At 35.8% G+C, this 27,482-nt stretch overlaps 1 protein-coding gene and 1 non-coding gene across 2 annotated transcripts; both read left to right on the top strand.

Moving 5' to 3' along the window:
* The first annotated feature begins 4,218 nt into the window (after nucleotides 1–4,218).
* On the top strand, nucleotides 4,219–4,325 carry LOC117134573. The gene has a single exon (XR_004458757.1). It is a non-coding gene; the product is annotated as a small nucleolar RNA R71 (small nucleolar RNA).
* Nucleotides 4,326–15,044: 10,719 nt separating this feature from the next.
* On the top strand, nucleotides 15,045–19,445 carry LOC103868844 (NAC domain-containing protein 17). The gene is made up of 5 exons (XM_009146897.3): nucleotides 15,045–16,850; nucleotides 16,918–17,195; nucleotides 17,826–18,116; nucleotides 18,251–18,776; nucleotides 18,897–19,445. The coding sequence occupies exons 1-5, from the start codon at nucleotides 16,664–16,666 to the stop codon at nucleotides 19,253–19,255; spliced, it is 1,641 nt and encodes a 546-aa protein (XP_009145145.2). The 5' UTR covers nucleotides 15,045–16,663; the 3' UTR covers nucleotides 19,256–19,445.
* Nucleotides 19,446–27,482: the final 8,037 nt, after the last annotated feature.

Below are 27,482 nucleotides of genomic sequence, written 5' to 3'. Positions count from 1 at the left end.
CAAGTTATGTCTAGCAACCTATAACTCTTTTGATGAATAGATTAAACCTAGAACCAGGCACTAAGTGGTTAACTTGATGCAAGCCTTAAGAACAACAGTGAATGAAGACAATTGATTTATAACTTATTTATGTCAAGCTCACGGATCTAACACCCTAACACCCTAGACTAAGCAAGCTGACTACTCAGCCATGAAGCAAGAAAACACAGAGACAGCGACTGAATAAAACATGTGTAGATAAAATAGAATAAGGGTTCAGGGGGTTCTTCTCTCTGGTGAGAGAGATGGAGCCTTCTCCCTTTACAAAGTATCAAATCACAAATCTCTAAAAACTCAAGTCTGGTTCCTTGTCTCAAAAACAGCGTAGAATGTAAAAAGAAAGAGAAAAATATGATATATCAAAGCCAAAGGCGGCTGAGAGAGAAAATAGAGAGATTAGGGCAAATCCCAAAATAGGTTGTAGTTTCCTTAAAAATATCTGCCGCTGGAACATGCACTCGGAACAGTCAATCAGGTTGCTCCGCTATCCGGAACAGTCATCAAGACTGTTATGCGTGAAAGTCACCAAATTCCACTGTTTTCTGCCTCTTTTGTTCCAGCTGGTCCATCTCCCATCCAATACAACTCCAGACCTGTAATGACTCGAAAAGGACTAGGAAGACTCGATAAAGACTTGAAAACCAATTGAAAAGCATATATACAAGATGTATAAAACACCATATATCAATTCCCCCAGACTTAGATCCTTGTTTGTCCTCAAACAATGTCAAGTATCAAGAACATGGAGAAAGGTTTGAAAGTGTGGGAACTCTCCTATTCTCAGCAACCATAATTTAACCACGAATCTCTGAACCATACAAGTAGTAAAACTAGGACAACACACCCATACCGGAACCCCACTGACTGTTGTTCAAAAATCGGCTCCATACTCTACATCTCAAGCCTGAAAAAGCAACACTATCGAGACAGAACTCCCTATATTCATTTAAGAGTAGCGTGAGCTTCTCATTACATGCACTATTCAGGGTAGACGGTCAAGGTGTGGAACAAACTATTTAATGGTGGAGTTAAGAGTGTTTAGGGATACCATTTCACTGTAGAGGATGCATGATATCACACAAAATGGCAAGAGAGGATAGATCCATTGATGTCCACAACCTCTACTCGTTTTTGCTATATCTGGTGCGACTGTTGTGATGACGAAACAGGCGACTGATTGTTCTGCTTTCCACTTTCCTCTACATACTCTCCAATACTTGGTACCAACTTCTTGCTCGACCTTTCCAGTGGCTCCATGTTTCTTTTCTTTCTTCCCCTTCTTTATTCCGTTTTTTTTTTTTTGAAGACTGATATGGTAATGTGACGAAGAAAGAGGTCATACATGTTCTTAGTACCACTGGTGGTTCTGATTTTGCAACCATTCTGGTTCTCCACCCCTGCTCTTGCACAGTTCATTGGTTATGGAGCGGTTGCTCCCTTAATCTGCTTGTTATCCTTTCTGACAAGATTTCTGCAGCAGTAACGAGTAGGAGGCTGTGTTGATCCTTTCCTCTCCGACCTTTTTGCACATATCTGCACATATGACACTGAAAAACAAATGCATGAAGGCGGAATAAAGGCTAAGGTGCAGAGTGGGAACTAGCTAAAGACGAGCTAGCCACTCAGGATCAGCAAGATGGATAAAAATGATAAGAAGTCCTGAGTGTATTCTCGTTTCCCTGATCTAATGCCTATAACAAGAAGAATTTCAGTCAAGATTAGGTTCAAGTAAGGTGGAGTTAAGTCTACCCAGTGTAACCTGATCGTCTGAGAACTTCTGGAGAATCAAGTGAGATATATCAGGGTGTTCCAGGTCCACATGTGTGTCTTTCGCCACTGCTAAGGTCACTGAATAAGATAACTAAAGCACGAGATGGTCAGTGATCAACACAGAATAAGGTCCTAATTCCCACAAAGTTTTGACTGACTCGATCATAAAAACAGACTCAAATTAACTCAAAAGAAAAACAAAAGAAAGAAACGAGTTAGTAAACGACGAAAAACCTCCCCCAGACTTACTTCACACCGTCCCTGGTGTGAAAATAAATCAGAAAGAAGGTGAAAACAAGAATAAACATTTTTTTTTTGGTTGAGATACTTACCTGAGTGGAGCGGGCGCTCCATGCAAATTCTGGGTGTTCTATCGTCAGATGGTCGCCTGGAACAACCGCTCTTTTCAGGGGGCAGGTTGTTCCGTTTCTGCAACCCATAATTTTTGAAGTATCTCGGATTTTTTTTTTTTGCTTTTTGACCTGAGACTCAATAAACTAAAACAAAAATAAGCAACCAAAAACAAAACCAAGTTATATTTACACTTACCAGTGGGTTGCCTCCCACCAAGCACTTGGTTTAAGTCACTAGCTTAACTTGGTGACAGGGATCAGTCGGGTTGATCATGAGGACTTGTTCCAAAACAAGCTCCACAATCAGACATGTTCAACTTCAGAACTCTGCTCAGCAACCCTTTCACATCAGCTTCTCCTTTCTCTTTCAGCTCATGTGTGAGAATTACTCTAACTTTAGAGAAAGGTTTAGAGGTACCTTTGCACTTTACCTCATACTCAATGGATTTCTCATCACACAAGCGAGGTATCAAAGTCATCATAGGATCACCCTTGATCCTTTTCTCCTGGCTTTCTGTTTCACCCTTGACTTTCCTCTGAATTTAGTAGGATCAGTGCTAGGATCTTCATCAGAGAACAGCCTGCTCTCACCTTTATCACCATGCTCCTTTTCTGGAACCTTCAGCTTTTCTACATCAAACACTGAGATGCAAAAGGCGTGTGATGAGGAAGATCTGGTGGGTACAGCCTTGTAGAAAACTTTCTTGTTGATGTTGGAGAAGCAGACTCTCTTGTTGGACATATCGATGGTTGCTCCAACAGTAGCCATGAATGTCCTTCCAAATATCAAAGGAATCTCATGATCCTTGTTCATCTCAACAACTTGAAACTCAGCAGGAACAATACATTCCCCTACTTGAACATGAAGGTTGTGGATGGTTCCATATGGGACTGCTCTGGAAGAGTTTGCAAAGGTCAGGGTCAGTTGAGAATGCTCAATATCAGAAATACCTAAATCGTCTACAATAACCTTTGAGACGAGATTCACACAAGAACCAGAGTCACAAAGAGCGTCCTTGAAGGTTGTTCCTGCGATGGAACATGGGAAAACAAACTTTCCAGGATCATCAACCTTAGGCAATACCTTCAGTGCTGGTGTAGACAGTGCTTTGGTATAGAGGACCTTGATCTCCTCTTGAGTCTCTCTACAGTTTTTAAAGAACTTGAGCAATGGACGAATCTGCAGAGCATCTTCGAATGCAAGTTCTTTAGGAAGCTTTCTCACCTTCTTGTTAAAACCTATCAGCTGCTCTTCACTAATGGGATCCATCAGATGTTTAGGTGGAATTGGATAGTGAACCTTGGGAACATAGACTCGAGATGGTGGAGTCTCAGCAGATTCGTCGGGAGCAGTTACTGCAGAGCTAGCAGACTGCTCTGTGTTCTCTTCTGCGCCTAGAACAGTCTCAGCGAACGACTGCTCTATTGCATTACAGTGCTCAGTCCTAGGATTTTTATCAGTTTTTCCAGGGAGCATCTCTTGTTGTCTCTTGACACTCTCAGCTGTTTGAGCAAGCTGAACATCGATCTTTCTTATGTGGATCGCAAGAGTGTCATACTTGTTATTCAGCTCAGTGAACATGTTGCCCATCCTAGTGTCCATTTCCGTGGTTACCTGATTCAACACCTTGGCCTGAACCTGCTGACCCTGCAACAGCTGTTGGATCATCATACCCAGACCCTTCAGCTCATCTGGTTGACTTTTCTCAGTAGCTGGGACAGCTTGCCGATTGCTCTGTGGTTGTTGCTGGTTCTGGTTCTGAATCTGCCCGGCCGTAGCTTGCTCCATGCTGAAGATGTGCCCCTGGTTGTTTTCAGTAGCTGATCAACCTTGGCAGTCAGCTCATCTATTTTATGGGTGTCAGAACTGTTCCCTTTCTTGGAGCAATCACCCTCCTCTTTCTTATTAGCTGAGCTAGCAGCTATGTTCTCAATCAGCTTAAACGTTCCATCAGTGGTTTGAGTCATGAAGTCTCCATTGCTCGCAGAGTTTAGAGGACCTTGGTATTTCCAGTCCACTCCATCATAGAAAATGTCCAGAAGGTAATCATCATCAAATCCATGGTGAGGACATTCTCTGCGATAATCATTGAAGCTCTCCCATGCGTCACAGAAAGGCTCATCAGTGAGCTGTCTGAAGGAGGTGATCTTTTTCCTCAATGCAGCTGTTCTCGCCTTAGAGTAGAAATGGCTGAGGAATGCTGATCGGATCTGTTCCCATGAAGTGAGAGAGCCGGTAGGGAGAGAGTTCAACCACCGTGCAGCTTTTCCATCAAGAGAGAATGAGAATAACATGCACCTGATGTAGTCTGGTGGAACACCATTCATGCGAGTGAAACTGCAGACTTTTTCGAAGCTCTCAATATGCTCCATTAGAATTTCTATAGAGAGACCAGAGAACACCTTTCTCTGTACTAGACCGATCAAAGCAGGCTTGATCTCGAAGTCCTGCCTGGTGCAGGGTGGATGAACAATGGCAGAGCGCGTAGTAGGGATGTTGCAAGGAAGGTTTCTCTGCCCGATTGGAACAGTATGCGCATGTTGTTCCTGTCGCGCGAGAGCAGCCTGTTCAGCAGCATCCTGCTGAGCTTGGATGGTCTGCTGCATTTGAAACATTTGTTGTTGCATCTGTTGCAACTGAGCAGTGCGTTGCTCTTGATTGGCGTGATCACCCATAGTGGTGTCGGTTTGCCTTGGCTGTTGACGATTTGTTCTTTCTAACCTTGCTAGCTCCTGGTTGGTAAGTGTAACCAAGTCTCCTTGTGCGTTTCTCCGAGTATGTCTACTGATCATGCACCTGGAACATTAGTTACAACAAAAAGGATAGAGCAAGTTAGAGGTCTTAGACTAAATAAATAACCAAAAAACTAAAGGTAAAAAGATGGTCCCCGGCAACGGCGCCAAATTGATATTACGTGTAAACGCACACCAATTAACCTAATGTGCACACTACCACAATCGAATGGTATGTCGATGTAGCACTTTAGGATCGAATCCACAGAGACCAACTATTACACTTTATCTTTATGGGATCAATATCAAGCTAAAACAATATGGGGGTTTTAAAGTTGATTTCGTAACAATAAAGTAAGAGATTGATTTAAGGTTTTCAGATGATTAAAAATGCTAGCCTAGGGTGGTTCGATCGGGTGTTAAGCAAGTGTGAGCCAAACAATTATTCAAGTTCAATTAAGAGCAAGTCTAGAAATCGGATCACTCAAATAGAACAGTCCACTGTCGTGGTACTGCTCCCTATGCTGATCGATCTTGATACCTAAACTCTCGTTTGGATCAAAATGCGACAGTAAACAATAGAGATCAAGTCCGATATGTTCACAAAACACCCTAATATCTACTTTCGCTGATTAGGGATGCAATGCTCATTCAAGTTATGTCTAGCAACCTATAACACTTTTGATGAATAGATTAAACCTAGAATCAGGCACTAAGTGGTTAACTTGATGCAAGCCTTAAGAACAACAGTGAATGAAGACAATCGATTTATAACTTACTTATGTCAAGCTCACGGATCTAACACCCTAACACCCTAGACTAAGCAAGCTGACTACTCAGCCATGAAGCAAGAAAACACAGAGACATAGACTGAATAAAACATCTGAAGATAAAATAGAATAAGGGTTCAGGGGTTCTTCTCTCTGGTGAGAGATATGGAGCCTTCTCCCTTTACAAAGTATCAAATCACAAATCTCTAAAAGCTCAAGCCTGGTTCCTTGTCTCAAAAACAGTGTAGAATGTAAAAAGAAAGAGAAAAATATGATATATCAAAGCCACAGGTGGCTGGGAGAGAAAATAAAGAGATTAGGGCAAATCCCGAAATAGGTTGTAGTTTCCTTAAAAATCTCTGCCGCTGGAACAGGCACTCGGAACAGTCACTCAGGTTGCTCCGCTATCCGGAACAGTCATCAAGACTGTTCTGCGTGAAAATCACAAAATTGCACTGTTTTGTGCCTCTTTTGTTCCAGCTGGTCCATCTCCCATCCAATGCAACTTCAGACTTGTAATGACTCGAAAAGGATTAGGAAGACTCGATAAAGACTTGAAAACCAATTGAAAAGCATATATACAAGATGTATAAAACACCATATATCAACAGAGAAAGAAGAGAAATTACATAGTTGTCTTGAAGCTTGAGAGGAACCCAATATCCACGGCCACGGTACCAGGTTACCGCCTCCTGAACCGATCCGAATGGAGGAGAAGTATTGATCTCAGTTCTCAAAGCCACTTTTCGTAACCCCGGTACATCAGCCTCGTAAAAGCATAACTCAAAACTCACGGAGCCGGTTTGGGTATTCACATCATGGATTCCCGAAATCGCATCATGTGTCACTACCTCCACAAATAACCGAGAGAAGATGGATTGGTGCAGAAATTTAAAGAGAAGCACTGTTTCAGTAATCATAGTTATTGTCAGAGCAAAACAAAAGAAAGAGAAAGGTAAAAGAAAATCCATATGTAGTGTCTGAGCATTGCGATAAGCCTGAAAACCAGCTTAGACTCTCCCCTGCCTGGTAAAAGCTAGTTGAACAAAATAGCAGAAGGACCCTTTGCGGTGGTTTCCAACGATTGGCCTTAGCTGTGGTGAGTTTCAGGTAACGTTTGATGAATTGAGCGAATGTGAAAACTTTGATGAAGCGACAGAGAAAGATGAGGTATCAGGTTTTTATAGGTTGAAGAAGGAAGAGGTGGAGAGTTAAGCTGTGTTTCCACTTGATGAGTAATTAAGGAGAGATTCTCATCGTCGTTGGCGTTACACAGGAGAAGAGCAACATACAATCAGAATTTGAACCGTCGAAACTCAGATTAGGGGAAAGAGCTTGGCTACCCCACATCTCATGAAGCAATCCAGCATAGACCCGTTATAAATCATAGGAAAAAAATTATTGTTTAAGTGAGAAACTAAGTAACAGACTACAAAACTGTTGAAAAGTTGACATATTTACGAGTATTACCTGGTTTTATCCGGTTTTAATCCGATCTAAATCAAACTGCTATCCAAAGTAAACACAAACCGTAAATCTATACTATTAAAACATGATCCTATCTATTTTTCCCCCTCTAATACCCTTTATTTACTAGTTGTATCACTGCTTTTGCAAAGACATTGATTATTTCATTGAGGGTAGTCTAGTAATTAAGCTACTATACAAATAAAGCATCCCTTTTAATGAGCATCGACTGAGTTTTTGAAAGGTTTCCAAATCTGTTTTAAAAGCCCACACAAATGTTTTAATGTCTTTTAAAATAGGTCCACTGTCTAATTTTAATATGTCAACCCACATTATCTAAAATTGTGAATTTGCTTAATACATATGTACTATATATTGTATACTTTATATTAAGTGAAATATAGTATTATATTTGAAAAAGTTGAAAATAATTTCCAAAATACATTAGCTGAACCATAATAATACTTTAGGATGAGCTTCACCATTTTCATTGCACTACTTATGCTTTAGGTTCTCTTCTTTATACCATAAACCCCAAAATACAATATATAAACCGTAAACTCATTTTATATCATTTACTAATTAGTATCTGTCAAAAATAAAATGGTGAAACTGTAGATAAGATTTTTTTTTATAAGCCGATATTAATTACAGATAAATCATAGGAAAATTGCACCCTATATACATGAAAAAAATTTAAATACACTAATTAACCAAAATCCCCCCTCTCTTTCCTACTTTCTCTTCCTATCTCTCTCTACTCTCTCTCCCAAAATCTAATTTTCATTTTTTTTTTGGTTATTTAGCAAATAAGCCCTAAATCATATGCTTATTTTAATTTTTTTAATAACAATTTAAAGTTGTTACGAACTGTTTTACATCTAAGATATTATAGATGAATATACTTTATTCCAACAGAAATGTAAATGCATAAAAAATAGAAAATCGCGCTAACAATATTCAATCCTACCGGTTTTCTTTAGTTAATGTCTATAATATTCACCAAGATATCACCTAAAATCTTTTTTTTTCTAACAAAATAGAAAAATCTCGCTTACTTGGCCATTAAAGACACATAAATCTCGCTAACAATATGCAATCGTACCAGTTTCCTTTAGTTAAAGTATGATTGGTTGGGGCTGTAGATGCTCTTGACAGCCAAAATTTAGTCTACAGCTATATATGTCAACCAATCGAGCTTTGCTTTCCTTAAAAAACTCACGGCAAAAAAATCTCTGAAAAATCAAAATATAGCTGTATAGAGCTTTATTTCCAGAGCAAAAAATTAGTGGTTTAGAAATCTACAGCAAGGAAAGCTACAACAAATATATCTACAGATTAAATTCTACAGCAAAAAATATAAAGCTACAGCACTTACCAATCATTCACGAAGATATCACCTAAAATCCTTTTTTGCTAAGATAAAATATAAATCTCCCTAACTTGGCCATCAAGGATATATATCACCTAAAATCTGTTTTTGCTTGATTACTACTCTTGCGATTTTCTTAACTGATCACTTCAAATATGCAATATATTATTCTCGGCGACCTTTAGTGAACATCAAGTAATCTAACACTATATATACACCCCAATACCCTCCAGTGTTTCTCACATCTAATCATACCTACACTCTCGAAATAACCTAAAATGTCTTCAATTATGCAAGTCACTTCTTCAAAAGATGTGAAACCCTTCAAGAGTGGTTGGAAAGTGCATGTGAAAGTGTTGCACTCTTGTAAGCAATACAACGCAATGCACGGGGACACCCTTGAGATTGTGTTATCCTATGAAAATGTGAGTTTTGTTTTTTAAAGTGCTTTTAATAGTGTTTACTCTATTCTATAGTATCAGAAAAAAGAATGATATCAATTTGAGACAATTATTAATAAATGATACAAAATATTTGTTTAACATCAATTATTGTAATCGATGTTGTTATTAAATTATCTTCGTCTATATTAATATTTGTTAAGCAAGTGAAAATCAATTAAAAGATATATTATATTTTCATATACGTGTAAAAATATGCAGTTTACTCTAAACTAAAAATAATTTTAATTTTTCCTATTTTTTTGTTGTTCTTATCAGAAATCATAGGTTTGATTAATTAATAAAAAGCTTTTATTTTTTCATTAATGTAATTATTTTACACTTATATTTTTATTTTAAAATTAATTAAAATAAATATGCATGTCACTACAGTTGAAATTTAATACATAAATTAAGAATTATTTTTCATTCTTATATATTTGTTTGTGAATGCGTTGGTACTGTTTTATATATTTTTAAACCATTGAGTTAGGTAATGTGAAAAATGAATCAAATTACAATTGGTTTTTGTAAAGTTAGTTAAATAACATAACAATCTAAAATTGACTATTTAAGTATACATGCATTATATTAAGACGATTATCAAATAAACCATATCATCCAAACTATATGAGGCCAATGTCGTACTACATTTTCAGATTAAGTAACACTCAAATTCATTTAAGCAGGATTTTTAAAAATTATATTACTATGAAATTAATAATCCCATATAGTCTATTACTATAATATAAATTTTTAAAAATAGATTCAAACCAATGGCTACTTTAAAATCATAATATGTAGACTACAAAAGATAATGTATCTTTACGTTGATGGAATTTAAACCAATATATTTTTGGTAAAGTTCATAAAGAACTTTATGAAGCATATAAACATTTCTTTGTAAAACTTAGTTAAATTGTTCGGATGGCCAATTAGTTTAGAGAAATATAGAGAATCATAGAATCTATGGAACCAACATTGCATCCATGTTATTTGTATTTCTCTTCATAATGACATTGTCCTCTGCTGTTACTTCTCGGAGAGAGCCACGTAAAGGTAATTGTTGCATAATCTTTCTTTTTCTTCTTGATTGTAATTTTAGAAAGAGTCAGCATGAAAACATTGGCCAAAGCTTTCATGACTCTGAAGATAGACAAGTAAGTAGTTTACAAAGCTTTCATGACTCCGAAGATAGACACGTATAAACATGTTAACCACATCCATCATAATACAGTGACTGTTGGAATAAGCCAAAAGATAGAAATTTACAAATCAGAAATTTACTTATAGTTATACCAACTCTACTATTTTCTCTTTTTGTTAAAATTACAATCTTATCTTACCATAAAAAACGTAAAAATTGTAATCACTAAATCAGAAATTTTCTTAGAGTTGTACCAACTCTACTAGTTCCCCTTTTTGTTAAAATTTACAAAATTTTCTTACCATAAAAAAATGTAAGAAAATGTAATCATTAATTCTTTTTATTGTTTGCTTTTTTCCTTCATCTTTGTTGGTGAGGAACATTAAAAAAAGTACAAATCTCTAAACCTTTCTCATCTATATCTTCTCATGTCCTTCACACCTATAAAAAATCGCCAATCCAGGTTTTGATCAGAATCATCATCCAAATGATTGACTCCTTCTCTTGGTTAGAAGAGAGCTAGAGAGAAATACATAATTGTGGAGATAAATGGGAAACAGTCTCAACTCATATAGAATTTTTTCCCTTCTCTCAGGTCTGCAATGGTACGCCTCACCTATTCCAGTATGTATTTAAGAATCTGAAATAAAATACTGTCTCTTATCATTCCCTCTCTATAAAATACAGACAAAACCCACATTCATAGATAATTCTGCTTGCAGAAAGGCCCCATCCATGTATTCCAGATCTCCAAAAGAAGACCCGATCAATTTCTGTCCTCTGTAGCATGAAACATACATATTAGATTTGATGATAGTACCAAAAAGAATACACGTATACTGAAATCTCAATAAAACATCAGAGAATGCTTGCCTGCAGTGTAATACTTGAGAGAGAGCCTTCTTCTTCTTTTGGTAATTTGAGTGTGAGAAACCATGTTCATTGCTGCAAGTTTCAGTCAAATGAAACCGACCAACCCAGTTGCTTGTCCCTTGGATTGAAGAGGAAGGAAACCAAGCAAGAATTAAATCGCAGAGAAGGAAGAAAATATAGGAAAAGCAATGTAGCTCTTAATACAGGTGAGATTCATTTCATGGCATGGCATATAAGACAACAACCTCAGTGCTATGAAGGCTGCACCATGTGGTCGTGAGTGAGAACTTGTTGCAGCTTTAGTACTTCGTACTGTTGTTTTGGCGTAAGGTTCACTACTGGTTGGAGAAATGTTTGACTGAAGGTCCCCAGAGAGAAGTGCCTATAGAAAAGGTAATCAAACATGGAACCAACATAATAGATTTAATTAAGCTTCCAAATTATATGATCAATCTGAAGAGAAGCACTTTGAACAAATTGAAGAGACTAAGTCTAATCCTAGACAAAACACAGACATACAAATATTTAATATTGATATTACTCTATCAAGGAATATACTTCTTCCTAATTATCAGTACAATTCTAAACTGATTAGGTCCATAGATAGCATAAGGAGATGCCTGATGATTTATGTCAAGAGACCTAATAAAGAGCTTATCTTTGCCTTTGGTGAAAGTCTAGTGATCTCGTGCAACAAATTCCTTTTACCATCAATTCTCTGCAACACAATGTAAATAGGTTAAACGTCAACTAACCTACTGAAACAAAAAAAAAGTCAACGTCGTCATAACCTTGGGATCTAACAGAAGGAGTAAGCCGACATATATATAAAGATATCCAAAGTAATTTAGTATATAACAAAAAAAACTTAAGAAACAAACTAAAAAAAGAACGAATAACAAATCACTCACGTTAACATCCACCATGAGCAAATCCATCCACATAAGCTCCCCACCACGCTTAACGTTCCTAGCCTCCCAGAATCTCACTAGCCTCGCCTCGACAACAGATGAACATCGGCCGGACTTCAAGCCGGAAAAAAGCACATTCGAGTTAACCATTAAGAGAGATGAGTACTAAGAGATGGATAGCAGAGAGATTTTGAGATCGCGATTCGCATAAGAGAGGCACAAACCTATTTATACCAACGCATCTGAAGATATCGTAGTGGGCGTATGATTTAATGAGATTAAAGACAATAAGATTAAAGTGAGAGTGATCACAATGCCTCTGTTACGTAATTGGATCGTCATCGTCTACGCCGATCGAAAGGATACGAAGAACACAATCGCGTTCACCATCTTGACCTAGGGTTTGCGCATAGTTAGGTATTCGATGGGCTGCAAACAATACATGAGAATAAGCCCAAACGTACGCCCAGACGGAAGACAACACGCGAGACGCAGTGCTTCATTAAAGGGGACACATGGTAGCACGTCTTGCAACGAATTTATGCACTGGCAGCTGAGGTGGACACGCTGGGAGTGAAGGAAAGTGTACTTTATTTATAAAGACTAGGAGTTGATCCGCGCTACGCGCGGGGGTATTTTGATTTTCAAAATATTAACTATATATCTATTATTTTTGGACGTTGTATTCTGAATAACAAAAATTTTTGAATTGTATGTTTGTTTGAATACATATTTTCTTAGAAAAACCAGAAAACTATACATTTTTTAGATAGATGTTTGATATAGTTTTTCATTCTTATATTGTATATTTACTTATTATTAATTTTACTTATATTATAGGGCAATTCTCTCAAATAGTTTTTTAAGTTTTTGTCACAAAAATAACCTTCAAAAAAGAAAATGACCAAAATGGCCCCTTTTTATTTTGAAAATTTTAATTTTAATTTTTTTATTTTTTAAAATTTGAAACCCTACCTTCAAAACTTCATCCCTTAACTCTAAACCCTAAGTCTATATTAATTAACCCTAGGATATAAATATATTTTTACTCTTAGTAAAACTTCTTTTGGTCAGTTTCTCATTAAGAAGTACTTTTGGGACAAAAACTTAAAAATGACTATCCTAGGAAATTTCTCTATATTGCAAATTTATTTATTCTAATTTTCTTGCTTTTATATCAAATGGTAATTTTAGAATAGATGTTTAATGTAATATTTATATTTCTTATATTGTATATTTACTTATTATTTATTTAACTATACTTTTTTTCATTTAACTATACATTTTCAAATAGATGTTTAATTTAGTTTTATTTTATTTTATATATTGTATATTTATTTACTTTTTATATTTTATTATTTTGTATATTTACTTATTCTAATTTTCTTGCTTTTATATCAATGATAATATTACTATATATATATATTTAATGTAATGTTTTTATTTCTTATATATTATTAGGCATGGGCGTTCGGTGGTCCGTTCGGCTTCGGCCTGAGTGATTCAAATTTTTGGATTTTCGGTGTTATGCTCATAAGTACCATTCGATTTTTACTAATTATCGGATTGAGTTTGGTTCGGTTCCTTTCGGGTTCGGTTCGGATCGGATTTAAACAATGTTTAAAATCGTACAAAAATATATTTTTTTAAAAACCTCGAAAATTGACCAATTTTTTTTCAAAATATATAAATTAATTACAAATCTAATTAAAAATTAGTTAAACTATCTAAATTAACTAAAAGTATTCTTTTTTTTTTTTTGACGTCAAAAGGCTATTAACTAAAAGTATTCAAAACAACAAATAAAACAAACTACAAAAATATTTTGAATACTCTAAAATATCTAAATCACCTTAATTATATAAAAACATTAACATATTTAACTAATTTCGGATATCTTCGGATACTAATTCAGATTTCGGTTTGGTTCGGGTTATAACCAAAGTCCAAAGTAGTAAGCTCATAAGTTCCATTCAGATATTTTTGTAAACAGTTTGGATTCGGTTTCGGTTTTTCCGGTTCGGGTTAAGGTCGGTATTTTGGGTTGAGTTAAAAACACCCAGGCCTAATATTATATTTACTTATTATTTATTTTTTCTTATGTTTTATATTTACTTATTATAATATGTAAAATTTATATTTCTTATATATTATATTTAGTTATTTTTTATTTCTTCCTATATTGTATATACATTTACTTATAAAAATATTTGTAAATAATAAAAATGTAAAACAATACATTTTTAATAGATGTTTAATGTAGTTTTTCCATTTCTTATATTGTATATGTAGTTATTATTATTTTTATTGTATATTTACTTGTTCTATTTTTTTTGCTTTTATATCAAATGATAATATTATTTATAGATGTTTAATGTAATATTTATCTTTCTTATACTGTATATTTAATTATTGTTTATTTTACTGTACGTTTTTCAGAGGTTTAATGTAGTTTTTATATATCTTATATTTTATATTTATTTATTATTTATTTTAATTATAATATTGTGATATATGTTTAATGTAATTTTTTTTGTCTTATATTATATATTTACTTATTATTTATTTTATTATATATTTTTCAAATAGATATTAAACTTAGTTTTTTCATTTTTAATTGTATATTTATTTATTCTAATTTTCTTGCTTTTATATCAAATGATAATATTATGAAATATTATGATAGATGTTTAATGTAATATCTTTATTTCTAAAATTTTATATTTACTTATTATTTATTTTTTTCATTATATTGTATATTTACTTATTATTTTTTAATGTAGTTTTTCTATTTCTTATATTGTATATTTACTTATGATTTTATTTTTCTTTATATGTATATTTACTTTTTTATTATTATTTTGATAATAATACGTGTCATCTTTCGGGAAAAGTTTTTTCGCTGATGTGGACGCTCTATGGAACCTCAAAAGATTCCTTTTATTAAGTATAGAATATATATTCTAATTTTCTTGCTTTTATATCAAATGATAATATTATGAAATATTATGATAGATGTTTAATGTAATATCTTTATTTCTAAAATTTTATATTTACTTATTATTTATTTTTTTCATTATATTGTATATTTACTTATTATTTTTTAATGTAGTTTTTCTATTTCTTATATTGTATATTTACTTATGATTTTATTTTTCTTTATATGTATATTTACTTTTTTATTATTATTTTGATAATAATACGTGTCATCTTTCGGGAAAAGTTTTTTCGCTGATGTGGACGCTCTATGGAACCTCAAAAGATTCCTTTTATTAAGTATAGATTATCTACATTCGACTATTTTATCAATAACACACAAATTAGCTAAAATATTTGATTATTGAAAGTTGATGAACGATTTTGTAAGAAAATGAAAACAAAATATTGATAGCTATATATTTTGGCTTTCAAAACAAACTTAAAATATTTTTCATTATTCTAATTAAATATTAAAATGCAATAAAAGGTTAAATGTAACTAAGGGCATCATATTCTTAAACATAAATCCGCTCTTTCATTCCTTTAAACATGTGATTTAAGAATATTCTCCTTGAGACACGTTATCTGGAACTAAAAAAACTGAACCGAACCGAATAAAAAAGAGGTTTGGTTTGGGTTTGGATTTTACGAAGTATTCGAACAGATCATATATCTCTAGAACCAAAGAACTAGAGCCGGAGTGGATTCGAACCAAAAACCGAATGGATACCCAAATTTCTACAATATAATTGATATGCTTATAGATATTAATTATATTTAGTTTTAAAATAATTAAATAATTTTAAAAAACCGTTTATAAACCAAAATAACAAAAAAAATTACAAGAATAATTTTTATCTGGAAAATTCAAAATTATCCAAACTTTTATCTTAAAATCCCCAAAATCTGATATTTAATTAAAAACGAATTTCAGACTTTTAAACCGAATTAACAAAAAAAAAGAATCGAACTAGAACCGAATGAGATCCAAAATTATCTTAGATATTAGTAGGTCTCTAATTTTGTTACCTGAATCGATCAGAGAATAGAAGAAAAAATAAATTGAACCAAATTTTCTAAATACCCAAATGGATCCTAAACCTCTAGAAGCAAAGAACCAGTTTTTTTAAAACCGGACCATGAACCGAATACATAGCCGGGTTGGATCAAATAATTGGTTCGACCATGAACTGTCACGTTGTCAGATTGAATTTTAGAGTTATTAAACTGATAAAAACTATTTAAATCTATCAAAATTCTTTAAACCATCCATATAAACATAAAACAAGTTTATATTTACAATGTTTATATTTTAAATTCATTTATATTTTAATTATGTATCATATTTACTAACATAACTTTTAAAGTTATACACTAAAAATATATTAATCCAGATCATTGAACCATGTTTGATCCGGTCGAACCATATTGAACCGTAACCCAAAAATTATCCGGTTTAGCTTCCGGTCCGGTTTTAAAAATACTGCAAAGAACCGAAGAACTAAAGAACCGAACGGAACTGAAAACCAAATGAGCAGGGGCTAACTCGATATAATATATGATAGGAAAATATTTCTTCAATAATGGGTTGGAACAGAACGTTCATTGAGGCCCATACAGTTCTGGCTAAGTCCCAATAATCGAAACGGTTTGCGAAGTAGGAGAGAAGCTGAGAGACGACATCAAACAGCCAACCAAAATCACTCAGCCCTTGAGAAAACTCTCTTTTGCTTTCTCTCAGTATCATGTAGGATTGATTTTCGACTTCTATCTTTATCTACCAAGAGATCGGTTATGATAGTTACGTAGATGGCGAATCCTTGTCCAAATTCATGTTTCAAAGAGGGTAAATTCACCGTGCCAGGGTTTCGATTTCACCCGACAGACGAGGAGCTTGTCATGTATTATCTCAAGAGGAAGATGTATAGAAAGAGGCTTACAGTCAATGCCATCGGCGTCGTTGATGTTTACAAGATTGAACCCGATGACTTGCCTGGTAGTTACATCTTGGCAGTCTTTTTTTTTTTTTTGATATTTGGGTCTCTGAAAGTTTACATATACAGGTGAGTCGGTGTTGAAGACAGGAGATCGACAGTGGTTCTACTTTACTCCAAGGAGCAGAAAGTATCCAAACGCAGCTAGGTCGGGTAGAGGCACTGCAACTGGGTATTGGAAGGCTACAGGGAAGGATCCAGTCATTGTCTACAACTCCAGGTCGGTAGGACTCAAAAAGACTCTTGTTTTCTATAGAGGTCGGGCACCTACTGGTGAGCGTACTGACTGGGTGATGCATGAGTACACTATGAATGAAGAAGAACTCCACCCATGTAAGAACGCCAAGGTATTTATTAGGGCAATTGTCAATAATAGCACCTTAGTTTATGTTTCAAAAATAGCTCTAGAAGGAGAAAGTCACAAAAATGACATTCATTAAAGGGTAAAATATCTATAATACCCTTGGTTTAAAATTAAATAAATAAACTAAAATAAATAAAAAAAAATAAAAAAAAAAAAAAAAAAATAATTTTTTTTTTATAGTTTCAGATTATATGTTTTCAGATTCGAAATTTTTATAACTTTTTTTTAAAAAAAAAATTTCAAATTTTTTTTTATTTTTTTTTTCAGATTTTCTTTTTATAATTTAAAAATACTTTTTGAAATTGTTTTTAAAATTTTTATTTTTTATTTTTTATTTTATTATTTATTATTTATAAAATTTTAAACCCTAATTCCAAAACCCCACCCCTTAACTCTAAACCCTAAGGTTTGGATTAATTAACCCTAGGGGTATAAGTGTACATTACCTCTTTAATGAAACCTATTTTTGTGATTTTGAGCCTTGAGTGCTACTTTGGGAACAAAAACTTGGTTTGATGCTATTCTAGTCTTTTTCTCTATTTATTACCTGTTGGTCCCTTTCTTTTATTTGTTCTCAATTAGTTGATCTGATTTAGTTTTTTTCTCCCTTCAGGATTACTATGCTCTGTATAAGCTGTTCAAGAAAAGTGGGTCTGGTCCCAAGAATGGTGAGGATTATGGTGCTCCTTTCCAAGAAAAAGAATGGGTTGATGATGATAGTGATAGTGATAGTGAAGATGGAGATGATATTGCTCTGCCAGAGGAACCTCTGGCTCTGGTTCGTCATGAGGATACTCGTTTTGTCGATAATGCTAGACTTTTCGAGCCCGTAAATGTTCAGTTAGATGATTTTGAGGAGATCCCTCAGATTTGTATTAATGGCCTTGCTTCTAGTGTTCCCCAGGTCAGTTCCTTCTCTCTCTCAACAAGGAAGAGGAATATGGTTTTTGCTACCAATCTATAGTAGGATGACGCCTTAATTTCCATGTCCATTTAATTCTGCTTTACTCATTACATAGATAATAACTTTACTTGCAGGTTAACAGGGAAGAAGAGATACAGAGCACGTTGGTAAATAATTCTTCTGGAGAGTTTCTTAAGCCCCAGCAGACGGGAAGGTTCTTGCCAAACGGCGAGCCATACATTAGGCCCTCGAGCTCTGGCGTGGAGCCTTTTGTGTTTGAGAAGGAGGATTACATTGAAATGGATGATCTTCTGGCCTCTGAACTCGCAGTTGAGAGGCCTGCACAGTTCTTGAACCCTGGGGAATTTGGAGACTTTAATGAGTTTGACCAATTGTTCCATGACGTTTCCATGTCTTTGGATATGGAACCTATTGCTCAGGGAGCTTCTGTACATCCGTCTTCTCCCAGTAAATTTGCCGACAACAAATCCAACGAGAAACAGCAGTTCCAGGACCAGATCCCTGAGAACAAGGTGAATAACAACAATCTCGATGATTTTACTGACAATATGTGGTTTCAAGATGATGATGATCAGGCTGTTCTCTTTGATCAACCACAATCTATTACTTCCGGAGCATTCGCGCCTCTACCCTCATCAGGTGCTTAATACTCATGCTCAGCTCAAAGCATTATAAATTTATAATTCCCTTTCTTATAATCTTTAAACGCAGTAGCCATAAAGCCTTTCCGTTGATATTCTGTGAACACTATTTGCATAGGTGTGATGCCCGGTTCCACAAATCTTACTGTAAGTGCCCAAGACCAGGAAGGCGAGAATGGTGGTGGAACAAGCCCGTTCACATCGGCTCTGTGGGCATTCATGGATTCAATACCTTCTACGCCAGCCTCTGCGTGTGAGGGTCCTATTAACCGGACCTTTGTGCGTATGTCTAGCTTTAGCCGTATCAGGTACAGTAAAAAGGTTAATGGAACGCCACCAGTGACTAGTACCGTAGTAGCAAAGAAGCGTAGCAGAAACAGAGGGTTTCTTGTCTTATCAATTGTGGGTGCCTTGTGTGCCATCTTCTGGGTGTTCATAGCCACGGTTCAAGCTTCCGGGAGACCAGTCTTGTCGTGAAAGGTGGTTTTGTTGAACCAGATTTATCTTAGTTACATGCAAGTTAGAAAAAACCATGATTCATGTTAGTAATAATGGAGTAATTATTAAGCAATTCTAATACATGAGTCTTTGAATATGTACGTAGTTTGAAAGGGTAAAGAATGTTAAATTGCTGATAAAAGAGTTCCGTTTCTTCTTGGCTGTTCAATTCTTTTTGTTTGCATATCGTCTGGGTTATTCACAAGATAAGTTTCCAAAATCAACAGTCATTATAAGCTAAGGTTAGTGTTGTCAAACGGGTTGTTCTGTCCCGTCTCAGCCCGGACCGCTGCGGGTTACGGCGGGTTAGGTACGCGCGGGATGCAGTCTCCAAAAGCTCGGCCCAAGCCTGCTCTACCGAAATGCACAGGCCTTTACAGGTCGTCCCGTGGGCTGCGAACCATCAGGTGCACCAACGGACTTCTAAGCACTGTGTGCTGCTCCATAACACTTATTAACGTTTCATCTACGTGTTAAAGATGTACAATTCAGGCTTTTATACAACATATCTAAACTTCATTTTGTTTTTGTAGTCAATTTCAATTCATATAAGTTCTTGAAGTCATGTACACACAAACAAGCTCGACTTATTGGAATTGGATGGTCTGTATATTAAGAATGCAATTTCAGTTCAGTTAAGTCTTAACCAAATCTTATAGTGCATGTAGAAGATGAGATGTTTAGTCTTAACAAATTTTAAATAAAGAAAAACACCAAATCATAGCAGTCAAAACAAAACCAAACAAGTAAAACAAGATGTAGCAGATTGTAAAAAATAAAAACACCAAATTAAGATAACAATTCAAGCTTCCTCATCTTCATCTTCCCCATTGACAATGGACTGAAATGATGGTACTTTCTCTTCTTTACCATCACCATCGATTTCTTCATCTGTAAATATCAGAAATTTCATTTACTAAGTTAGGATTAAGGGATAATGGTACTCTACAAGGAATAATAATGTGAATTAATTATCATGTGCATAAGATTCGTATCCCTTGATCCAATTTCTAGTGCATATCAAAGCTTGCACATTTTTTGGGAGAAGACGGCTCATGTATTTGTTAAGAACTCTAGATCCAATGCTAAAGGAGGACTCTGAAGCCACTGTTGTGATTGGAATACTTAGCAGGTCACATGCCATTGCAGGCAAATCCCCATACCGATGGGCATTATCCTTCCACCAATCGAGGATGTCCAAGCTCTGAAAATTATTAATGTCCAGAGGTGGTTCATCAAGATAAGCTTCTAGAGGTGTTTTTCTAGTCGCAACCCCACTGACTTTGCGAAATGCAAAGAAATCCTAAGAAAGTTATTTAGAAAAAAATTAGAAATGAAAAGAGAGATGAAAAGAAGGTTTAAAAATTAATAAACACTCACACCGTAGTTTCCAAACAGTCCCATTGACCCCGCTCCAGAAGCTTTTTGCGGAACAGTCTCTCGTGGCTCTGTAGACGGTGAGTTATTCATGGATTTTTTGTCGTACGACTCAAACAGAATACTGAGCTTCTCACGCAAGTTCTTTAGCTTTGCATCACGTGTACTCATGTCAAGCTTTTCCAAACAGCATTTGACAATGGACCGCTTAAACCTTGGATCGAAGACTGCTTCCATTGCAAAAAGACCACTGACTTCATCCCAATATTTATCGAACTTCTCTTTCATCGGTGGCACCATGTATCTCACAATCTCATCTTCGCTTCCCTCATTGATCCGAAGCCAATTATGGATTTGGAACACCTGATAGAAATACAAGTTCGAAGTCGGATAGTTCGAACCATACATCAAGCTTGTGATCACAGCAAATGGACCCAAAAAATTACAGATATTCTCAGCTCTTGTCCATTCCGCAGCAGTGGGAGCCATTTTATAACCCTTCTTATCAAATGTCTCCAACTTGCCAAATGCTCTACGGTACCTGATGGCTCTTTCAAGCATAAAGAAAGTCGAGTTCCATCTTGTCGGCACATCCAGTTGTAGACCCCCAGTTTCTACTACACACGCAGCCTCAACACATTTCTGGAACAAGTTTTCACGCGTTTCCGATGACAATACATACTTAACACTCTCACTTACTTTGTGCAAAGAGTCTCCAATTACCTTCAACCCATCTTGAACTATGAGGTTAAGAATGTGAGCTGCACATCTCACATGGAAAAACTCTCCTCCACACAACAAAGCATCATCCAAATTCAGCTGAGACTTCACAATATCTTGCATCGAGTCATTACTGGTGGCATTGTCTAACGTCACTGAGAACACCTTCTTATCAACTCCCCACTCTTTTAGTGAATCAAGGAGCTGAATAGCAACATTCATACCAGTATGTGGTGGTGGCAGAGCACAAAACGTCAGGATCTTGCTATTCAACTTCCAATTCTGATCAATGTAATGTGCTGTCACACACATATATCCTTCCCGCTTCACTGATGTCCACAAGTCAGAGGTGAAAGAGACTCGTCCAGGAAGACTAGCCAATTCTCTCTTCAGCGTCTCTCTCTCACTCTCATATAGTCGATACACATCAGCTCTCGCTGTGTTCGACATATGGTTTGGACATCAGCATTCAAATACTTCCATGTGTCCCTCACCTTTTCATACTCCACGTACGAGTATGGTCGATCATGCTGCACTATTGTCTTCGCTACCAGTTGCCTGAAGACAGTATGATCATACTTCCGAGACACAACTTTCCCCTCGACATTGAGTTGCTGCTGCTTTCCTCCATTCCTAGGATACATCTTACATCTTAAACGATGCCTTCTCAACCCACTATTTCCATGCGAGTGGGACTGCCATGCATACTCCCTCTTACAATGATTTCAAGCAGCTTTTAGCTTCCCATTGGGTTTCTGGACCACCGTAAAATCTTTTCACATATCTGATCGTTGCCTCTCTTCCCTTTCCTCTTCACCGAGCTCAAGCTTATCAAGCCCTTCTTCATCCAGTTCATCCTCAAACTCCGGTATCTCTTCTTCCATCTTCTTCTTCTTCTGAGACTGACTACCGGAGCCCTTAGACACACCATTCTTTCTTCTGCCTCCACGGATAACTGACTTCACATGAACATACTTCTTCTGACTACACGCCTGCTTGGATGAGCCAGTACCAACTTCTAGTGTGGATTTGATCATGGGTTTCTACGAAGCAGTTCCAAAACTGGTTGGTCTGCGAGGCTTTGTCATTTGGGATGTTGGAGTGATTTCAACATCAGAATCCTCTTCCGAATCAACCAAACTAATGAGCTTTCTTTTGTTACTTTGCTTCTCTCCCACGATAACACCTTCATCACCGGGTTGACTACCGATCTCATCAGTTGCACCAAGTCTTGCTATGACTTGTTGAGACTCAAAGTCCAACGTAGCCGGTGTAGTTAGTATCGTACGGGAGCTGATCATCTGAATCGCCTCTTGATCCCATATCGTCTCTCAGCTCTTGCGTTTTTTTTTTTCGATAATTCTAAGCAAAGTTACGGCTTCGTGACCTAAGCTACGTCTACGTGGGGTAGTGGTGTTAGGGTTTTTTTTTAAATAAACAAATATTGCAATTAAATTTTATACGTAAAGTATACAAATTAATAATTGCTTGAGGACAAGCAGCATAATATATTTCTACGTCTCCTATCAATTCTTCCTATTTTCAACTCAAGACAACAAGTTCTCCAATCAACTTAGCGAGTTCTAACTTCTAAGCTACATCAAGTTCTATCAATTCATATTGCTAAGCGACTGACCTGAGGTCCTAAAGCTAGTTTGTCGGAATGAAAGGCTGGTCCATGACGCCTCCTTGTTCACCGACACTCCAACAGCTCGACAAAGAAAACAATCAAAACCAAAACGCATATCAGAGACTTCATTCCAGATTAAGAACATGAGTACATACAAAGCAAAATGACAGAACACGAGTCTTGTCTTAACTTTGAAGTGAATCTTGCTGCGTAACTTATGAACAAGCACCGTTCAGTCCTTAGGGTGATTTTTCATTAGCTTCGCGGCAAAAATTCTCTTAACTAGTCAAGACAAGTAATCTCAACTTCAAACAACAACTACCTAAGCATTAATAAGCTAACAGACACGCAATCAAATAAACATCAGAGACATAACATCAGTTTTATACTAACTATATCAGATTAAACGAAGAGAAGACATGTAATTTACAACTTCTAAGCGACTAAAGTGAGGTCCTTAAGCTGCTAACTCTGAATGAAAGATTGGGAAGCTGACGTCCTGACGCCTCCTTGTTCACCAACACTCCAACAGCTCCACAAAGAAACCAACCATAAAAAAAAAGACATACCAGAGACTTGATATAAGATTAAGAACATGAGTAAAAACTAAAGACTTACAATGCTTTTAGTTCTCAGTAGTATATTCTTTTCTTAAACAAGCAAGACAGCGGCTGGTTATAACAGGAAAGCAGGTGTGTGCTCAACACATACATTAAGTCAACACCATAACCAGCTATATCGTGTTGAGCCTACACCAGCTTTCACTGTCATAACCAGCCTCCTCCTTGTTCACCTACAAAAACAAAAGAGATATTAGAAACTGAATCACTAAAGTTCAAGCGAACCAGGACAGACAATTGAAACAACATGCCACAAGCAACTATATAATTCTTGTCTTAACTTCACTGCGGATCTTGCCGGGTAGCCAACGAACAATCAGTCTTCATTCTTTTGAATGATTTTTCATTAGCTACACGGCGAAGATCCGCAGAACTATATAGTTGCAAGTAACAAAGCGAATCTCTATTTCAAACAAGTAACAAAGCGAATCTCTATTTCAAACAACAACTATTAGCTTCGAGCGAATCTCTTTTTCTTGAGCAAAGAGGAGTCTTAGAGTGTCTTACATCTATTCGGATCTTGCATGCATCTTACGGATCTCTTTCCTTAGCTAGCTAACAACCTGAACATGTTATACAAGAGTAAATCGTTAGAGGTGTAGAGCAGAGAGTTTGATGGATAAAGAACTTGAAAATATTACATGCAAAACTTAGAAGAAGAGGTGAAAAGGCTTATCTCTGTAGATGCGAGTTTGATCTGTGAAGTTTACAAGCCGAGATGGAGTAACCGTGGCTTCTCTGTAGCTGGATCTCCATTTCCTCTGTCGGCGACTCGTCTTTCTCTCACTCTCTCTCTCTCTCTTTTGTTTTTTCAGGTTCCAGATGAAATGAGGAGGCAAGAGGGTGCAGGACTTTAGGGTTGCCCGCGGTTCTTTTGGGCCATCCCGCTTTGAGCCCAATACCGCACAGTACCAACCCGCGAGGCCCACCGATTTGCGGGATACCAAATATACGGCCCAAACCCGCCCCGCCCCAAGCCTTAACGGGTCTGTCCCGCGGTCCAGGTTCTCGGTTGACATCACTAGCTAAGGTACTGTACAGACTGTTTTGTTTGGTTTGATCACAAAGCATTATCTTGAAAAGGTATATGCTGAATCATCTTTGTTGTGGATGATGATGATTGGGATCTTGGTTTGTTCCTGGAAACTTCAGTTAGCAAATGGAGTAGTAGGATCCATAAGAATGTGTAAGCTTGAGAAATCAGAGAGCAGGTTCCGACGGTGCAACCAGCCGAAGTTTCTTCTATTGTCGGTCATAGCTATTAGTAGTACTACCCACTTATTCCAAAAATAGACATGGAAAATAGGTATATATCTAACCAGTAAAAATGTGATTGTGTGCTGGCAGAATGTAATAAGAAGACAGTATTGTCCTTGGGTAATAGACGTTTCGAGTTTGCGGATATAGAGAAAGTATGAGATTTAGGTGAATAGAAAGATATGCAAAGATTTACTAACGATTATGTCAAGATTCTCGAGACAGGCCAGAGTAAACGAAGATGTACAGTTGCGCGTGAGCTTAAACCCCAACCACATATAATCTGAAACAAACGGCGCAGCTGAAAATCCAAGTCATATATATAGCATTTATATCAAATGGAGACACAACACTGAAGACTTTCCGACGAATCCCTTATGATGAGATTTCTTTGTCCCTTATTCTTTTGAAGGAATATCAGATAGCTTGAGAGATAAATGGGTCGCAACTGAACTTGATGATTGATGGAATAGGTTTGAATGGTCTTGATATATGAAATGATCAACACTTATGTAGATGTGCCCTTGATTTCGAGAATAAACTCACAAGTAGGATCAAGGATGAGTTGTGTTTGTAGAGAATGAACTCCTAGCAATCGATGTTTAAAGATAAACAAAGAATTCACATATAAGAAGAAGTTTTGATTGATAAAAGTGAATGAATTTTCTGTCTGCAACAACATAAGTTTAAATAGAAAAGAAGATTAAAACGTAGAGTCCTAAGAGAAAGACAAAAAGTCTTAATTGCAGAAAAAAAATAAATACTTAGAAAAATTAGGTAAGACCAAAGACCGAGCAATGGAAGAGTTGAGTTGGTTATTTGACTTGATCTTCAACTCGATTTGGCTCTGGTTTAGGATAAACCAAGAAAACAATTGCATTCTTCATTTTCCTGGTTCGAGATCTCATAATAGACCAAAGATAATGGGTCCACTTGGGCTGAGAAATTAAGTATCACAAAGTCCATCTAGGTCCAACTCAGATTCAGTGTCACTCATCTCGTCCAGCTCCATGTATTTTCAGGATCACTTGATTCTTGTATTCACTCAGGTTTATTCACAGGTTCTACATCTTCATAGTTGCATCCACGGGTTTCCATCGATAGGTTCTGCATCCACAGAGTTGCATCCACGAGGTTGAATTTACTCAATAAGTCCTTCCTCTTCCAAGTTAGCTTCTGGTTCGACCATCTTTGCATCAGCTTTACTGGAGACGCAGCGGCGAAGAGCTTCACCGGACTCCGACAAAGAGCTTCACCAGAGACACAGAGGCTGAGAGCTAGACCGGAGACGCAGAGACCGAGAGCTTCACCGGAGATGCAATGGCCAAAAGCTCACTGGAGATGCAGCGATCGAGAGATCTTACTTTGTTAAATGACCATTAAGATAGCTATGTTAAATTATAGCCGGTACAATAATATGTTAAACAATTATTTTGCTGGATATGTTAAATAGCCGGCTATGTTAAATATACGGCCAAACAGATTCATAAGTTTAACTTGATACCATTAGAAACCAAGATCATAGCTAAGACATATTAAATGAACATATGAATAATGTTTATGTGTATGTATCAGTTGATAATGTCAAATTGTTGAACAACTTATATAATACATACACGGTTAGAAGATAAGTTATTTAAGACAAAACTAATATGTTGGTAATATTAATATTTAGACAATTAATATAACATTTGCACGGTTAACAAAAAAGCTATTTATAATATATTTTTTCCAATTATGTATATCATATTCATAAAAGTCAGGATCATAGCTAGACTTATGAAATAAACATACAAATAATGTTTAGTTATATGTGTTTGTTAGATCATCTCCAACATCCTCTTATCTTTTTATTGTAGTGGTTTTTGCATTCCAACAGGCCACTATCCTCTTATCTTTAAGGGGGTAAATAGTACACCCTCAAATATAAGGAGACACTATTCAACCCCTTAAAACACTATTTACTTTTCACTTTAGTTCTTCTATTTAGATACGTTTAATGATTTTGTACTTAACATTTTTATGTTGTCTTTTTGTATTATAGTTATATTAGCACATAATTATTATAACTTTTGGTTTTGTAAAGTTAATTTACACACTAATAATATGTTTATATTTATTCTACAAAAAAAATATATCAATAACAATATAATGTAGACATATTATTTTACACAATACTAACATTATATTTAGGAAATTTTACCCAAATTAAAAACCATAATACAAGCATAATATCTTACATCGAAATACATGTTACATAATAAGCTTAAAATATTACACAAATTAATATATATACATATATATATATATTTATATATATATTACAATACTAATATTCAGGTAAATTTGATCACGAACCTCCACCAAGATCACCAAAATACTGTCCATACAATTGGGAGTAGTCTCACCTTGTTGTTGTTGAGTTATTTTTTGTATGATTCTTGCTTGTTCAGATCGAAGAAATTGACGAGTGTTACTATCATCGATGGGGTTTAAATTTGCCAATAAGATTCTATTTTTTCCTTATTTCTTTTAAAACTATTTTTTTTGCTTTCTTTTGCATGCGTAACTGAACCATGTCATAATTATTTTTGGAACCAAA

This window comes from Brassica rapa, chromosome A05 (genome assembly GCF_000309985.2).
Source record: "Brassica rapa cultivar Chiifu-401-42 chromosome A05, CAAS_Brap_v3.01, whole genome shotgun sequence".
NCBI classification, from domain to species: domain Eukaryota; kingdom Viridiplantae; phylum Streptophyta; class Magnoliopsida; order Brassicales; family Brassicaceae; genus Brassica; species Brassica rapa.
The sequence above is the reverse complement of the archived record's forward strand: the minus strand, read 5'-3'. Positions and strand labels throughout refer to the sequence as shown.

Coding starts and splice junctions, on each gene's coding strand:
- LOC103868844 (XM_009146897.3), top strand. CDS start 16,664: ATGGCGAATCCTTGTCCAAATTCATGTTTCAAAGAGGGTAAATTCACC. Junction 16,851..16,917: donor TGAACCCGATGACTTGCCTG/GTAGTTACATCT, acceptor TTACATATACAG/GTGAGTCGGTGTTGAAGACA. Junction 17,196..17,825: donor ACCCATGTAAGAACGCCAAG/GTATTTATTAGG, acceptor TTCTCCCTTCAG/GATTACTATGCTCTGTATAA.